The following is a 17,299-nucleotide window of genomic DNA, read 5'->3' on the forward strand; positions in this document are numbered from 1 at the left end:
TTTCTCTGCATTTATTTTAATCATGATGGGTGCATTATTATTTTAAAGGTTTTTTTTTTTTAACTATAATTGTAGTACCTAAGTAGAAGTCTTTAAGTTTCCTACTTCTAAAAGGAAAATTATATACCTCACTGTTTTAAACAGAAAATAAAAATTTGTGTGTAACAGTTATTGGAAAGAGGATCTTGCTTATGAGAATCCAAATGAACTCACCTCATATTGTTGACCTTTGCATCATTAATTTAGATAGCCAAGTTGCTTGCCACTAGACCATTTTTAGCGGACTGACTCATTTTTATGATTCAGTTTTCTGTTAGTTCAATAAACATTTTCTTGTAGTAGCCTTTATTAGAATATCTTCTAATGCTTTATGTATTTGGAAGCTTTCATCTTCATTTAAATCTTTTTTCTTAGCTGTTTCCTTAGTGATGAAAAGTTCCAGTTGTTCCTTTCAATCTCTAACAGCTGCAAGAACAACTCTTCTTTCCAAACTAGCTCTCCTAAATTCCAGTTGTTAGAGTTGGTATCTATATTTAGCTGGTGGGATTAAATTGCAAAGGCTTCAAGCTGGGCTAAGCACACTGATCTGCCTTTTTACTGCTAGACCTGTGTGCTGTGAGGAGCTAAGGCCTTAGTGTCCCCTTCCTTACCTAGGTTACTCACAAAATGGATTCCCAGCGGGAACTCGCAGAGGAACTGCGGCTTTACCAATCCACCCTTCTTCAGGATGGTCTAAAAGATCTCCTGGATGAGAAAAAATTCATCGATTGCACCCTAAAAGCAGGTGACAAAAGTCTTCCTTGCCACAGATTGATTTTGTCAGCTTGTAGTCCTTACTTCCGTGAGTATTTTTTATCTGAAATTGATGAGGAGAAAAAAAAGGAGGTAGTATTAGATAATGTGGATCCTGCTGTACTTGATTTAATCATTAAGTATCTATACTCTGCCAGTATTGATCTCAACGATGGAAATGTGCAAGATATTTTTGCATTGGCCAGCCGCTTTCAGATCCCCTCGGTGTTCACTGTTTGCGTTTCTTATCTTCAGAAAAGACTTGCTCCTGGTAACTGCCTAGCTATCCTAAGATTAGGACTTCTGCTTGACTGTCCAAGACTCGCCATCTCTGCCCGTGAGTTTGTGTCTGATCGCTTTGTACAGATTTGTAAGGAAGAGGACTTTATGCAACTGTCTCCACAGGAGCTGATCTCAGTCATTTCAAATGACAGCCTCAACGTAGAGAAGGAAGAAGCAGTATTTGAGGCAGTGATGAAATGGGTGCGAACAGACAAAGAAAACCGGGTTAAAAACCTTAGCGAAGTGTTTGATTGTATCCGTTTTCGCCTTATGACAGAAAAATATTTTAAAGATCATGTTGAGAGAGATGATATAATTAAAAGCAACCCAGAACTCCAGAAAAAAATCAAAGTTCTCAAAGATGCCTTCGCAGGCAAACTCCCAGAACCTAGCAAAAACGCAGAGAAGGCTGGGGCTGGTGAGGTAAATGGTGATGTTGGTGATGAAGATTTACTTCCTGGTTACCTGAATGACATTCCCAGGCATGGAATGTTTGTCAAAGACCTTATCCTCTTGATTAATGACACAGCTGCAGTGGCTTATGATCCCACAGAAAATGAATGCTACCTTACTGCACTGGCTGAGCAGATCCCCAGAAATCATTCCAGCATTGTTACCCAACAGAATCAGGTATATGTGGTTGGAGGACTATATGTGGATGAAGAAAATAAAGATCAGCCTCTACAGTCATACTTCTTCCAGGTAAGAAAGGCTATTTTCATGTAAGTAGAGACATAAAAGAAAGGCTGTTACTCACCGTCCTGTTAGCTGATTTCTGAATTATTCAAGAGGCTTGCATTGCATTTTATTCTGCTTGACATCCTTTTCCAGTCCCTTGCATTTTCACTACTTAGAGGGCTGACAAATATTTAGATCAGTTAACTGCTTGTTAATATTCAATAAAAGTTCTGTTGATGAATGAGGTTCTAATTAATGTATAAGTGATGGCTCATGATTTTCTTTCTGCTCTTTAACCCAAAATGTCATGTTTATCATTGATGGTGACTATAATGCTTTAAAGCCTAGTATTTTAATAAAAACTAAATTTAATCTTGTATTCTCTTTCTGAAAAATAGCTTACTGTATTTCCCAAAATCAAAGTACTTTACACATTACAAAAAAAAAGTTATAACTGATCAGATTTTCTACCTTTTCCTAAGTTTCCTTGAACCAATTCAAAATTCCTGGAGGTAGCATTTCATCTCTTATTTATGGTTACTGCCTAAAGTATAATTTTGTTGAAAAGGAAAAGAACTTGAATACATATTTTACACACTTTGAATTACCTTCTAGGAAAAACTTGTCTGCACAAGTGTCACTAATTTGAATTGATTAATTGTATTTAAATTTTTAAATTTATGATAATTTTTATTTATGACAAATGATCACATTTATTTGGATCAGAGTTGTACTTAGACATTGTTACAACTTAATCTACTTTATCAAACCATAGACGTTTCCAAGAAAGCAAATCCTCCTAAACTAACAGCCTCTTTGTAGTTTGTTCGAAAGGAGTTTGTTTCATATTATCAATGTATTATACTTTATCAGTTTATGATGGAATCAGTGACTTAACCTTCATCTTCAATAATCCAGTACCAGTACTTTATAGCATACAGATAGTTCAAGAGTTTGTTTAGGTCATAGGTCTAGGGTTTATGGGTTCTTGAGTTGGAAAGGCCAAAGATAAGTAAGTGTAGAATGTCATACCACAGTCACTATGTGCTCTCAAAGTGTGTGACATACTGTGCACTGACAAAATACACCCTTTAACCAGCTTTTTCTAATATTGGAAAATGTAATTGTAATAATACATGTAAACCATGCTTCTTAATTTTCAAAGTTCCATTAAAGAATGTTAACCATGAAATATAACAATAAAATAGAAAGTGTAATCAGAACTATTTGAATGTGAGCTAGAAATTTTTCTAAGCCCCAATTTTAAATTCAGATACATTTCAGAAAGGGCAAATTCAATTGAAAAGGCAATAATTATATCTAGGAGTAAAAATGACATCAAAACATAGACAGACAGACAGACAGATACCTAGAAACCATAGATCCAAAGAATATTTATAGCCTTATCTTTATTCTTTTCCATCCTGTTAACTGCCCTTACTTTTATGACACAGCCTCTCGTTTCTGGTTCAAGAAACCTGCTTGATTGTGCTGTATACTGGAAATTGACACAACATTGTAAACTGACTATAACTCAATAATAAAAAAAAAGAAACCTGCCTGATGCTCTATATAGCTACAGAAACAGTTATGCAGAGTTGAAAGGGTCACCTCCCTGTCATGTCCCATGTCTTGCTCCTTTTAAAAGGCATAAATAGTGGAACAAGATGCCAGGATAAAAACATCTGACCATAAAAGAGGGTTATGACTCACAAGAAAACATACATATGAGAATTTCAGGTTTTAAATTTTCTGCTTGGTCACTTCTGTTTAAAATGTATTAAGTTAGGATTAATCTGACCTTTGATTGTATACTAGAATTAGATTATGAGAATTTCTTTACCTAGGTAAGAGAGGGTTTTCCCCATAAAATTAATAGTTTCATTAAATCTTTGAACACCACTACATCTTAAAGTAATCTCCGTCCAAACTCTAATTTTAAGGATGAGAAAACTGGAGCCAGAGAGGTTAAATAGCTTGACAGCTCATCTATTTAAGAAAAACAAAAACAAAACACCCTGGCAGGCAGTCTACTGTCTCATTTGTTGTTGGAAGTGTCCTAATGGGGGTAGTATGGGGTGTAAGCAGTACTGTGGGCAGTAAATTCTCCTATTTGGGATTAAAATGGTTGCTGTTCCCATTTTTTAAAAAACTATGAATTTATACAGCTTGCATTGAGTATCACTCTAAAGCTCTCTGAGCTTCGGCAAGTTATTTAACCTTTCAGTGCCTCAGTTTCTTCATCTGTAAAATGGAGATAATAAAAGTACCTATCCTAGAGGACTAAATGAGATTATCTGTGTAAAGCATTTATTATGAAGCCTAACAGAGTAAAAACTACCATAAATGTTCATTATTATTGCTACTAGACTACACACCACTTTTTTGTTAAAGGATTTTTTAAAAAAAATGAGAATATTAGTGATCACAATCTAGATGTAGAAGTTAGTGAATGCAAACTAACAATGCACATGTGGGAATTAAACTTCTCATCTTATCTAGTTTTAATTAGTGCTTTGCTTTAACCAAGGTTACTAGACCAGACAGGGATAGGCTTCCATAGGGACCCCTCTCTATATACAGCCCTTAATATCTACATATATTCTTGGTATTCAATTATTCTGGGTTTTATTCGTTTTTCTTCTGCTGTATATAAGTAGCAATAGAGAGAACAAAAAAACCTGTGACGCTCCGTCAGAAAGCAGTTTTCTTGGGCCTTGGTATCCTAAAATGCAAAGTGGAAAATCTTAAAATTACCAATAGTAAGTACTAAAGTTGATGCCAGCTATACCAGAATCACCTATCCCAGAGCAAGGATGGGCTCTTGGAGGGCTGTCTTATGCTTGCAGGATTGGCAGAAGCAAAAACAATCAGTTACTTCCTAATATAAATTGGAAAGAGAGAGAAAAGGGTATTTCAAATAACTCCCAAAAAATAGGTTATAGGGTATAACACCTGCGTATATCCGAAGTATTAAAGTAAAGCATAGAGAATCTAAAAATGCTGAAGAAAAAAGATAATGTTTAACACCCCAGTTGTCTGTGAACTGAGCGACAGGTCCAGCTGTTCTGGGTGCTGGCTTGGGAGCATGTTAAATATAGCACGCAGAGGTCACTCACATACTGACCCTCCCTATGGTAGCTACATCTCTTTTCCCAGTGTCCTAAAAATACTATGATTCCTTGTTCAAACCTGAACAAGGCAACGTGGGGAGAAAATTTGACAAGAAAGCTCACAGTTCTAACTAATCTCTGGTGACTATTTTTTTCTCTCTTTGCTTTCTTGAAGTTCTGCAGATTTGGGTACTTTTAGCTATTTTGGTAAGCAAAGTAGATTTTCTCATTTTTCTTGGCAATTCAGAGGTAAAATATGATCCTTCTGGATTGTAGTTTTACTTGTGAGATCTTTGACTATCTCAATGATTGCTAAACAATACATAAAGTGCATATTTTCTTGGTATACCTGTGACAAGCTTCACAATTCCTCACATATTTTTTCTTTCAGCTTGATAACATAGCATCTGAGTGGGTTGGACTTCCACCTCTGCCTTCAGCCAGGTGTCTCTTCGGTCTGGGAGAGGTAGATGACAAAATCTACGTAGTTGCTGGTAAAGACCTTCAAACAGAGGCTTCACTGGACTCAGTATTATGCTATGATCCTGTGTAAGTTGGCATGACATTTCCGTCTCCTAAGCATTTAGGTAGATGAGTGCCTGTAACATATTCATAATTTTAGAACCTGAAATTTACTGAAAGCATATAAATTTTATAATCTTCTGATTTTAGGGCAGCAAAATGGAATGAAGTTAAAAAACTTCCTATCAAAGTCTATGGCCATAGTGTGATTTCACATAAGGGGATGATATATTGTCTCGGAGGAAAGACAGATGACAAGTAAGTACCCTAAAATCTCCTTATGGCTTATATCCAAGTGACTTTTTATTACAAGGGGTCCTTCCTCTTTTCACTTGAATCTACATACTGAAATGTGACTTGGTTCTCACCTACAGTATTTTGGAAGTAAAATTTCAGAATAAAATTTTTTAAAGTTATTGGAAGATATTAAATATGATTTATGAAGTAAAACTGCATAAAATTTTAAACTTGCTAAAGTAAATTTGTATATACCCAGCATATTGCTAGAAATGAACTTATCTCCATTATAAGCATTTTTACAGTAAAAAAGTAGCATTTAGGAGCATAAGCAAGTCTTTTATCTGGCTAATTTATAATATATAATATTTTACCACATTAAAATTGTGGGCTTTTTATTCACTTAGCCATCAGTAGATAAAAATTAAGTGTATGTCTTTAATGTTATATTTAAAATATTACTACTAAAATAATAGTGTATAAAAATCATGGATTTGTGCTTCACATTCATAACAGAGAATTTAGATAGTTGAGTTTGAAACTGAAAAGCATGGTGACTGAAAAGGGGGCAGTTCTTTCTCAGCAATGCTTCCACTTATTTACTCCTAGGCAGGTGATATTCAAAATATTCAAAATTGTAGAATAGATAAACAAGATTACACTGTATAGCACAGGGAAATATACACAAAATGTTATGATAACTCACAGAGAAAAAAATGTGACAATGAGTGTGTATATGTCGATGAATGACTGAAAAATTGTGCTGAACACTGGAATTTGACACAACATTGTAAAATGATTATAAATCAATAAAAAATGCTTAAAAAAATTTAACAACTGGTCACAAACAGGCACTGATCAAACAGAACAGATGTACCTGGTATACCCACTAGCGCCCAGTCTCTTGTGAGAAAAACAGAATGACGTTTCATATAAATGATTTCTAGGTACTTCTCAAGGGATAGGTAATTAGGAAAGATCATATACCCCAAAGGGAGAAGTGAGTTCAGAGTGCTCCAGAAGTCAGTTAAGACAGTAGCTTGTCTGGTAAAAGGAAGATTTTCAATTTCAATAGTGAGAACAAATTTTCTGCCCCTGACAACTCTGCCTAATTTGGCTTGTCTTCATTTGCTAAGGTTATTTAATTAAGAGATGTCCAATCCTGGAAAAGGAGTCAGCATTATGAATTTAAGGGAAAAATCAGGAAAGGAGAGTAAAAAATGGAAATGTGCTAGAATTAAAGAACTCTATATTCTGGAGTTAATAGTGGTTATTAGTTAATTTTAATGACATATATTACAGAAAACATGATTTTAAAAAATCAATGGATTTTCATACAATCTATCCATCTTCAAAGATAACATATTCTGAAATTTTGATACCCTCCTTAATGCCAGATAGTCCCATCAAATAAATATTTAAAGGCAGGCCATAGTATAAGCGTACCTAGTGCAAAATCTTATTTTGGGGATTTTTCCTGAATAAATGGAATGGAAATTCTGTATTACATAGTGACCCTGCCAAATGATTTAAATTGTTTCCTCCAAGTAGTATTAGTAACTAGGAAATGGATATGTCAGTAATAAACATACAGGTTTTGTCAGTAACAATATATTAATCTTGAGAATATGATTAACCAAGACAGCATTGCTTGACAAATGCCAAAGTCAAGAACTTTAAAGTAAGTCACTACCTAAAAGCAAGCACTGAATTATACTAGTTATTGCCACTAAATTTGAAGAACATGATTTTGGATCATGATCTTATGAAGAAGTTTTAAGATAATATTCATAGTCATATATTAAAGGAAATGTTTCTGCTCCAGATATGTGGTCTTTTATAAAATTAAAGAAAAAAACTGTCCTCACAAAGAGTTGAGGTTTTGTTTGGTTGCTTTTTGGCTTTACCAAATATATCCAGTTAATCAAGTATAATTTGAAATTCAAACTCCCATCAGTAAATTATAGATAACTTTAAGAAATCAGAAGAATATACTAATAAGGATAATTCAGATAAGTCCAGGTTTTTCTGGTAGCATTTAGCATATAAAATTGTTCTCATTACTAATCAGCTCAGATGGCTAGCTGTCTAATCTGTAGTCCCAGATTTCTTAAAACGCATTGGTGTATTAGTGGTAGACTAAAATGAAATGAGTTGTCATATTACAGTTACATTTAAAATAGGTGCATTCACAACCTAATCAATTTTTAACTGACTCATCCCTAGGATATTCAGATAATGAAATAAACTTTTTTGTTACTGAGACACAATAAAGGGTTTGTGACTTTTTTAAACTCTATTTATGTCTTCTGTTGAATTTAGTAGCAGACAGGATTAAAATGTACTCTGTCTGGGCCTCTAGGCAATTGCCAAAAGTAAAGGACCCTACTTTCCAGTAGTATACTTAAGCTATAAAATAGTTTTTGTTCAGATTTGGAATTGTCCTTTGCCTGGTGACATGTTCAGATAAAAACTACATTGGAATTTTTCTTATCCTCTGCTGTACTGCATATTTCAAATGAGAAGCAAAGCTAAATGATTAGTGAAGTTGCTTCTTTCAAATCAGGAATGTTCTAAAGGGACCATTTTGTTGTGTTTTATGTTTACAGAAAGTGTACAAACAGGGTGTTTATCTACAACCCCAGAAAAGGAGATTGGAAAGATCTGGCTCCAATGAAAACCCCTCGTTCCATGTTTGGAGTGGCAGTCCATAAAGGCAGAATTGTGATTGCTGGAGGTGTCACTGAAGATGGTCTTTCAGCTTCAGTTGAAGCCTTTGACCTTGTCACCAATAAGTAAGCTACTATATCTTACTACAGTGTATGAATCACTGTACTTTTTATTTTTAATTATGGATAAAAATTATGCTTTCTAATTAGCACATGGGGAGAGGAGGGCAGGGAATCAAGGACTGAAGTAGTATCTTATTTGGGGTTTCTTTTGCTGGTACAGATAGGAAACACCTAACATCTTGATGCATTATATGTGTTTGTAATTTGGAACACATGACCCTTAAGTTAATGTGGAGTGATAAATTTGTTCTTACTTGTTGTTAGCTTTGTGAATTTAGTCATGCAAAGGTAACACTTCTGAATAATTATATACACAGAGACAGATATACATGTCTCTGCAGGGATATTTGATTTGAAATTTAAGGATGAAAAGACCCATGTAGTTTGTGAAATTTGTAAAGCACGAATGTTTCAGATGTTTAATTCTTTTATGTTCTTTATAACTGTCTTCAAATTTTCACTTTAAAGCTTGTATGGCTTAAAATTAATGTGAAAAGATATTTGACAGATGTTCTTTATATAGAATTAGTCTTTTTCAAATTTTTGAGCTCACACATTTGGATGAGTATATAGTTTTTATACTCCTAGTTTAGCAATGAAGAAAAAATTAGAGCACTATTATTACTTTTTTAAGGAACAATGTATGCCTGATTATAAAACAGACTTTAGTTAATCTGAAAATCATGAGGAAGTTTTATGGAATAAGATTTTTATGATCATTAAAAATTATGTTTTTGAAGACTATATAATGTAGGTAAACATTTGTAAGAAGTTAAAGAAGCAGCACACAAAATTGTAAATACTCTATGTTCTTAGTTATGTTCATAGGTATAGATAGATGTTTGTATTTAAATTTGTATGCTTTTTTAAAAATGACAAAATTACACCAAAATATTGTTTATAATTATGTCTGAAGGACATGATCATGGGTGACATTCATCATCTTCTATACTTTTCTATATTTTCCAGATTTTTCCACTATGTACATATATTATTTTTATAATTAGAAAAATGTTTAGAGAAAAATTATGAGGGCCATCTTTAACGTCAGAGTAATGGAATAGAGAGCTATCAAAATGACTACCTCATTCTAGAGTCTTGATACTCCCCAGCTAATTTGATTGTGTCTTTAGTTGTCCTGTTTCATATAGCTATTAACATTAAAATGTTCCCTTAAATCCTTTATTGAAAAGGATGAAATATAAGTCATTCAAAAGAAAATTTCCAACCCTAGTTTCTAAACTATCCTTCTCATATGCTTATTAAAAAGGGTTTGGAGATTTCTTGAGAAATGATGATTAGAGTTTTTAAAAATTTGTATTAGCATTCAAGTAAAATCCAACACAGTAGGACCTACAAGCCCTAGAACTGCCCCCAAAACCCCACTGTTTATGGCACACAGTTTGATAACCACTGCTGAAGGTGCTAACTGATGAAGGTAAAATATTCTAGGATTGACATACTGAGGGCTTTAAAATCTAATCTGGTACTTCTTTCAAGTAAAGGGACATTTAGATATTCTCCAATAGTAAATTTAATCTTCTAGTTTTGGATGCCTATGCTACTTGAATTTTTAAATTATAATTTCCTATAATTGTTCAGTAAGTACATTTGGCATTTTAAAAAGTTTTACATTAATTGTATTTTCTGTAACTTTAATAATTCCCAGGTGGGAAGTAATGACTGAATTTCCCCAAGAAAGAAGTTCCATCAGTTTGGTCAGCCTGGCTGGATCTCTGTATGCCATTGGTGGTTTTGCCATGATTCAGCTGGAGTCCAAAGAGTTTGCACCCACTGAAGTCAATGACATATGGAAGTAAGTTTTCTTCATTCCAATTTTATGAACCAAATGTTAAGTCAAATAACTGATAAACAATTTTGAATTAAACAGTGAGCCAGACTTTCCCAAAATGTATGCTACTTCTTGGTAATAGACTGAACACTCTTTGAACCTAACTGAACTTTTACACATGCTACTTACTTAATCAAGTATTGCTTCTAATTAGCTGTGAGGTTGGGAAAGAACTTATTGGGGCCCATTTCTTAATCAGTAAATTAGAGTTGGACGACTGATCCTCACATTCCCTTCCAGCTTTAAAAGTATAAAGCTCTAGGCATCCAGTAGAGCAAAGGCTACCTCCAAACCTCTTACCTTTCTACCTGAGTATTTTATTTCCTAAGAAAAGAGAATTCTGAAGAAATATTTAACCTCTTGAGTTTTCCATGAATTCATTAATTCTATTTTGAATCTAATTTAAATAGTTTTCCAATTTTTTGAGAATTCAGTTATAAAAGCTTTTTTATGAAAAAGAAAAGTGAAAAGTAGCAATCCATTTGACCTCCCAGATAGGTGCTGGGCAGATCTCCCACGTATGACAGTTGAAGTTGTTACTCAATTGAACTGTTTTATAGTTAAGCTTAAAATGAATGTATTTTAAAAGAAGGTGTGCGTGTGTGCGTGTGTATGTGTGTGTATTTTGCCGTAGTTTCTAATGCAGTGAATGTCATATAGAAACCAGTATATCCAGAAGTCTTGGGAGCAGAAGTGTACCTTGTGTCATGGAGGAGAGTCACACAGTCGGGGCAGGGCATGTGGTATATAAATATTTGGTCACCATCAGGACACCACATGTGTCTGCTGAGTGGTCCATGCTGCCTTCAGTCCAGGCACTGTGCTTGCTGATCTAAGTTTACAGGAGGTAGATCTCAGTTTCCTGAGGTGAGCATGAGTTTCTGCTGTATACTCATCCAGAAACTGCCAAACTTATGCTTTACCTCTCATCTTAAAGGCCAGCCCCAGTCCCAAGGCTGGATGCCCTTACCTGGCCTGTCACCAGATTGTCCAGAACCTTGGAACTCAAAGTATGGTCTGTGGACCACCTGTGTTGGCATCTTCTGGGAACTTCTTAGAAATGCAGAATCCCAAGGCCCACCCCAGACCTACTCAATGAGAACCATTTAAATGAGATCCCCAGGTGATTTGCTTGCACATTTAAGTGTAAGTACAGCTTTGGAAGAGTGATCAGTGAAGGCATACCACTAAGCCTGAAACTAGAACGTGGATAACATATGTTCCATACCTGAACCAGTGATGCCTTATTCCCAGCTGGTGAACTGGAAGGCTGAAAGGCCCATAGCTTAACCAGTTATGGTTGAGACATCATTTCCTTATGTTGTTGTAATAGTAAGTATCTGTGCAGAGGGCAAGAAAAAGTGGCTATAAAAGATTTCCAGGGAGGAAAGAGGTCAGGCTTAGTAAGAGGGTGAGAGATGGGGGGAGACTGGAAGCAACAGAAAAAAGTATAAAATAATGGAGGGCTGGGAAGGTTAGGGTTTTGGGAAAACAGGGATAGGTACCAAGAGTGAGTAGGCAAATCACTTGGGATGCTCTTAAAATATACCAGTGCCTGGGCCTTCATGCAGACCAGTTAAATCAGAATTTCCGCATGTAGGGCCCAGGCATGAGTATTTCCCAAAACCTTCCTAGATTATTCTAATGTGCAGCAAGAGTTGAGAAACACTGATGTTAAGGAATAGTGCTATCAGCTGAATGCCACATGAGCCACTCTGGTTCCTAATGGTGGTCAAAAGCCATGTTGCTTCAACAGGAGGAAATTGTAGGCAGCAAAGGGAAGTATAACATCTCCTGCTAAGAGTAGCCCTTATATGGCTGAGGGCAGCCTGAATGAGGGATTCTCTCTCATTATGGTTTCTTTTGTGATTTGGGCAGTGGTTTTCAAACTTGCTTGCTCTTTGGAATCACCTAGGGAACTTCAAAAAGTACTGACACCTCTGTCCCATTTCTGTTGATTGTGATTTAATTGATCTGGGGTATGGTCTGGGCTTTGGAACTTTCAAAAGATTCCCTGGATGATTCCAATGTACAGATGGGTTTGGGAACCACTGAATTTGGGAAAGGCAAGAGGGAGCATTCATCATTATCTGCTTGGCTATAAAATTTTAAATTTAGGAAGAATTATTTTCCATTTGGTTAATAAACTTTGGAGCAACTTTAAAAAATCCTTATGCCAAGGCCATACTCCATACCAGTTAAGTCAATCTCTAGGCATGAGACCCAGGCATTAGTATTTTTAATGTCTCCAGGTGGTTCCAGTTTGCATGTCAAGTCTGAAAACCAGTGATCTGCAGTGGTCCCAAGGAAGCATCAGCACCACCTGGGTACTTGTTATTTTCAGCCTCACCTCAGACCTACTGAAACTCTGTGGGTGGGGGCCAGCAATCTCTGTTCTATTTTAGGGAATCTCTATTCACACATGCAGAGATGAAAATAAGAGATGAAAACTATCAGTGTACCATATTTTGTACCTATAGACCCTCTTACTATGATATGAAAAATTTTTTTTCCATTTTCATATTTTTTCTTGAAATTATTCCATTATTTAGGATTGGCTAAGCTGAAAGGAAAAATATATAACTGTCAGGAAGCAAATGTTTAAGCTTCATTTAACCTCAACCTCTGCTTAAATGTGGTCACTTTTTTGTTAGGAGATTCAAACCGTTCTTTATTGAATTTAAATTGTTACTACAAATTTATATAGATAATTAAGATTCTTTCCTTTATTAGCAGTAAAATATTTTTTCTACTTTTCTCTATATACAAATCACTCAGTGCACAGTAACTGTTAAAGAGAATTAAATTTGGTCCATTATTGAAATTAAGTCAGATAACACCTATCTTACATAGGCATCAGCTGATTTTAAAAATTATCATTTTAAATCTCATTCACTCATCATAGAACGATTTGGGGGTATTTCCTATGTGCCAAGTATTAATAGATGCTAAGGTAAATAAGATTTATTACTTGCCTTCAAAAGAAACTTTGAACTTGTTGAGGGCATAAATATAGGGAAAAAATTAAAACAGAATGAGAATTGCTATAATAGATACTATATAAGGGACAATGAGAGAAATAAAGAGAAAGCAACAAACTTCTTGAGGAAGGCAAGAAAGGCTTCAGAAAGAAGGCAGAGATTGGGAGTTTCTCATGCAAAGACTGCATTCCAGGCACTAGGCAGAGGAGAGGCACACATTTCAAAGGAATTCAAGTTGTCTGTATCTTTAAAACCCTGAATATTCAGAGAGGATGACCAGGTCTTTCCTAATGTCAAGTGCAAAGTCTAAGAGTAGTCACACAAGACAACAAAGGGGGAGAACAGCTTCTTACACAGTGCCCACTAGTGTCAGGTGTCATCCTGGGCACCTGTGGATGGGAACAACTGAAATCATAATCAAGGTGACTAATAGACCTTGCTCTTCCCAGTTCTTACTCTTTGCTGATCTTGGCTCACAGAGACCAGCCATCTTTATCAGTCCAAAGATGAATGATGAACTGTCTAACTATTTATTATTCCTCATCTTTGGACAGCCTTTGATTCCCAGAAAAGGCTTAACTGCCTAAGCATCCAGATTAAATACAGTACCAGTAGTTCGGGAATATGCTCAGAGAATGCATATTCTGGGAGGAATTCAAGTGTTATTCTACCAGTCAAGTGTATCCTCCTCTGGGTAAAAGACAGTAGGGTTTTCTCAAAGAACCACATTTGTGTATTTAACACAGGGAAATCTATAGAACTATCTCTCAAAAACTATTTATTGATTTCTTTTTTTTCTCCATTAGGTATGAAGATGATAAAAAAGAATGGGCTGGGATGTTGAAGGAAATACGTTACGCTTCAGGAGCTAGTTGCCTAGCAACACGGTTAAATCTCTTCAAACTGTCTAAACTATAAACAAGAAGGTGAAAAAACGTAATAGACTGGGAGGTGGTCTGTTTGGATAATAGGGCTTTAATTTATTGTTTTTAAAAAGCCTATACAGAGATTCATGTAGAAATTATTCACTATGTTACTGTCCAAGAGATTAGCAGTGGGCATCAAAACCTCAATCAAAGTCACTGAATCTTCAATGTAATGATCAGAGCCTAAAACCATTTTCTATTAAGAAATTAAATATTAAATTGAACAGATTATTTCTTTTGTTAATCAGTCTCAATCAATTGTAAAGGAGCTTCCTAAATCTGAATTATTTTCTAATCCTTTCGTTTCCATTGCTAAGGTATCTTTACACTCATTTTCTATTACAAATGAAATTGGAGAATGAAACATGTACATCTACATTTTTAAAAATGTTTAAAATAGCAAAAATCTTTCCCTGTGCTTCAAGATATGACAAGAATTCTGTGCATTAAAGATTATACGTCGTGAGAAAACTGGAAATGCTATTTGAGGAATATAATAAATGGGTATCATTTGAAGGGGAAAAGTCTCTAAGTAAAAAGTCAAATTCAAGTTGTCTTTTTTCCTCCATTCTTTTTGCGACACTAGTATATTGTTTGTCATTTAAATCAAATTTAAAACTTTAAAGATATAAAGCCAATAAATCACATTCTTCAATTTATTAACTGCAGTTTCTGTGGTAGTAGTATTGGGAGGTGTCCTTAGGAAATGGATTGATTCTTCCACTGCTGGGGCAGAATTTGGGGCCAGTGGGTGATATGGAGGAGGGTGTATATTCATTGGTTTAACTTTTATCTATTCTTTCAATGAAAGACCTACCTGTCAGCAAATTTCTGATAGAAAGAAAGGTGACTGTTACTCCATTTTCTGGGATGTGAAACCCTACATTCAAGCTGTTTGTTCTTAGTGTACACAGCAAGTTGACGCCTCAGTCTGTCCAAAACCATCACAATCAACTCTCTGCAAGTCATCAACTAATTATCACTCAGTATCACTAAACACACGTGCTTTCATAGACATGTTTGACTTCGATCCTTACATACGTTATTTTCTGAGAAGCTTGACTTGGAACTAATTTGGAATATTCCATTGTTACGTGTCAAGCAACTGCATAAAGAATACGAATGTTCATACAGCTGTATTTTCTCTACCATACTTTTTACCCCTTCTTTGAAATGCTTTCTCTACCTGGTTTCTAGGAAGTATTACTCCTTACGATTATTCCTTCTACCTCCTGCCCAGATCACCCCTGGGCCACCCCTGCCCAGTTTCCTTTTCTGATTCTTCCACTTGTTGACCTCAAGTTGGGGTGCCTGAACCTCCGTCTTCACACCTGACCTCTCCTCCATTCACTCTCTCTTAGGGATTTCATGAACTATCATCGCATGAAATACTTCTGTCAATTTACAAATTTATATCTGAGGCCTGGACCTCTCCTCATTTACTGAATTATCCATTTGATATCTCCACTAGGATATTTAAAAGGCATCACAAATTCAACATGTCTAAAACCAAACTCATGACCTCCCCCCACGGCCCACTTTCCTCTTTCCATAGACTTCCCCATCTCAGTCAATGGCAGTGACATCTTTTTAGTTCCTCAGGACAAAAACAGAATTATCTTTGACTCCTCTCTCTCATACCGCATTATCCAATCAGTTATCAAATGCTGTTGCCTCTGCCTTCAAAATGCATTAAAAAATCTGAACACTTCTTTTTACCTCCACTGCTACTACTCTCTCCGAGCCACCATCCATTTCTTGTCTGGATTATTGCAATGAACTTTTAACAGGTTTCCCTGCCTATACACTTGCCCCACTATAGTCTTTTCTCATCATCTCAACAGAGTAGCAAAAGTGATCAGGTTAAAATATGAGTTCTTATTTCCTTGCTAGAAACTCCCAATAGCCTCTCATCTCACTCAGGGTAGTCATGAGGTAATGTATATTTGACACTGTTATCTTTTAATATACTTCCAACCCCCACCTCCTACTTGTTCTGCTCCAGCCACAATGCATTCCTTGCTATTTTCAAACATGCCAGGAATATTTCCACCTCTGGATCTTTGCAGCTACTGGTCCTTCTGCCTAGAGTACTCTACCCGTAGATAGCTCCTTAAGTCTTTACTCAAACATCCCCTCAGTGAGCCTTTCCCAGATTGCTCTATGTGAAACACACCTACCCACAATATTCTTACTGCCCCCCCACCTCGGTCCAAATTTTTCTCCGTAGCATTTAATATCATCTAAGGTATAATGAATTTTATTCATTTATTTTGTTTGACTCAACCCATGAAAGATACATTGTACTCACTGCAGCATCCCTCATCTAAAACAGTTCCTGGCACACAGTATGCACTCAAAGAATGAACTGTAAACAAGTTAAGTTTCTTAAAAGCTACATGTGTTTTATATTAAGAATTTTAAAACAATTTCCCAACCAGATAGTAGGGAAAGTATTCCATTGTAAAATGTTGTTTATAAGCTATTCAATTGACCCTGAAATCAGTCAATTCTACACTATTAGTGTTTGAGTCAAGCCACTTAATTAAAATAAGTCCAGATATGACACACCATGATAACTAATTCTAAATAAAAACTACGATCATGATTTGCCTTCTCCAAATATCTGTTCTCTCAGGTAGTCCATCCGAGCATCCTTTGTTGACCGTGCCATAGAATTCCATTCAAAATGAGGGATCTGTAAAATAAGTAATGCAGTATGAATGAAAGTTTTAAAGCAACAACAAAAAACATCAGGGAAGACTTCTAAGCATACTGAGCAGAGCTCTAAGAACCCTAAGACATTAGTTTACATAAGCATAGCCTTTGAATGCTTTTTGGAAGCCAAGTGGGTCCTTCTTCATGGCAACACCTGGAAGACCCTTTTCTGCCTCACAGCTTCTTTCATCCTCCTCTTCTTACAATACCAACAATGGACATTTTTTCCCATTTGTCTTTCTCATATTTATACACTAGTCTTTCTCAACAATGCTATCCTACTCTTTATTGTAAGATAAATATAAAAATGAAGAGGTCTTTTAGAGACAATTTTTTAAAAGATTTTTATTTACTATTCTTCAAAAAAAAATAGAGGGTGTTTTGTTTCTGAGATTTTTAATATAAC

General features: G+C 35.5%; 2 protein-coding genes across 3 annotated transcripts in view; one reads left to right on the plus strand and one right to left on the minus strand.

Moving 5' to 3' along the window:
• The first annotated feature begins 578 nt into the window (after positions 1 to 578).
• On the plus strand, positions 579 to 14,725 carry KLHL41 (kelch like family member 41). Its single transcript, XM_010982486.3, has 6 exons — positions 579 to 1,776; positions 5,257 to 5,414; positions 5,538 to 5,645; positions 8,234 to 8,419; positions 10,086 to 10,232; positions 14,056 to 14,725. Exons 1-6 carry the CDS (start codon positions 667 to 669, stop codon positions 14,165 to 14,167), a joined length of 1,821 nt encoding a protein of 606 aa, XP_010980788.1. The 5' UTR covers positions 579 to 666; the 3' UTR covers positions 14,168 to 14,725.
• A 1,704-nt stretch (positions 14,726 to 16,429) lies between these two features.
• The window catches only part of FASTKD1 (FAST kinase domains 1), a 32,953-nt gene continuing 32,083 nt past the window's right edge, over positions 16,430 to 17,299 (minus strand). For both annotated transcript variants that reach the window (XM_010982488.3, XM_010982489.3), the window contains exon 15: positions 16,430 to 16,873. In XM_010982488.3, coding sequence (XP_010980790.2) covers positions 16,778 to 16,873 — 96 coding nt within the window. In that variant the 3' untranslated portion in view covers positions 16,430 to 16,777. The remainder of the gene's footprint in view (positions 16,874 to 17,299) is intronic.

The sequence above is a fragment of the Camelus dromedarius genome, chromosome 4 (assembly GCF_036321535.1).
Source record: "Camelus dromedarius isolate mCamDro1 chromosome 4, mCamDro1.pat, whole genome shotgun sequence".
Classification (NCBI taxonomy): domain Eukaryota; kingdom Metazoa; phylum Chordata; class Mammalia; order Artiodactyla; family Camelidae; genus Camelus; species Camelus dromedarius.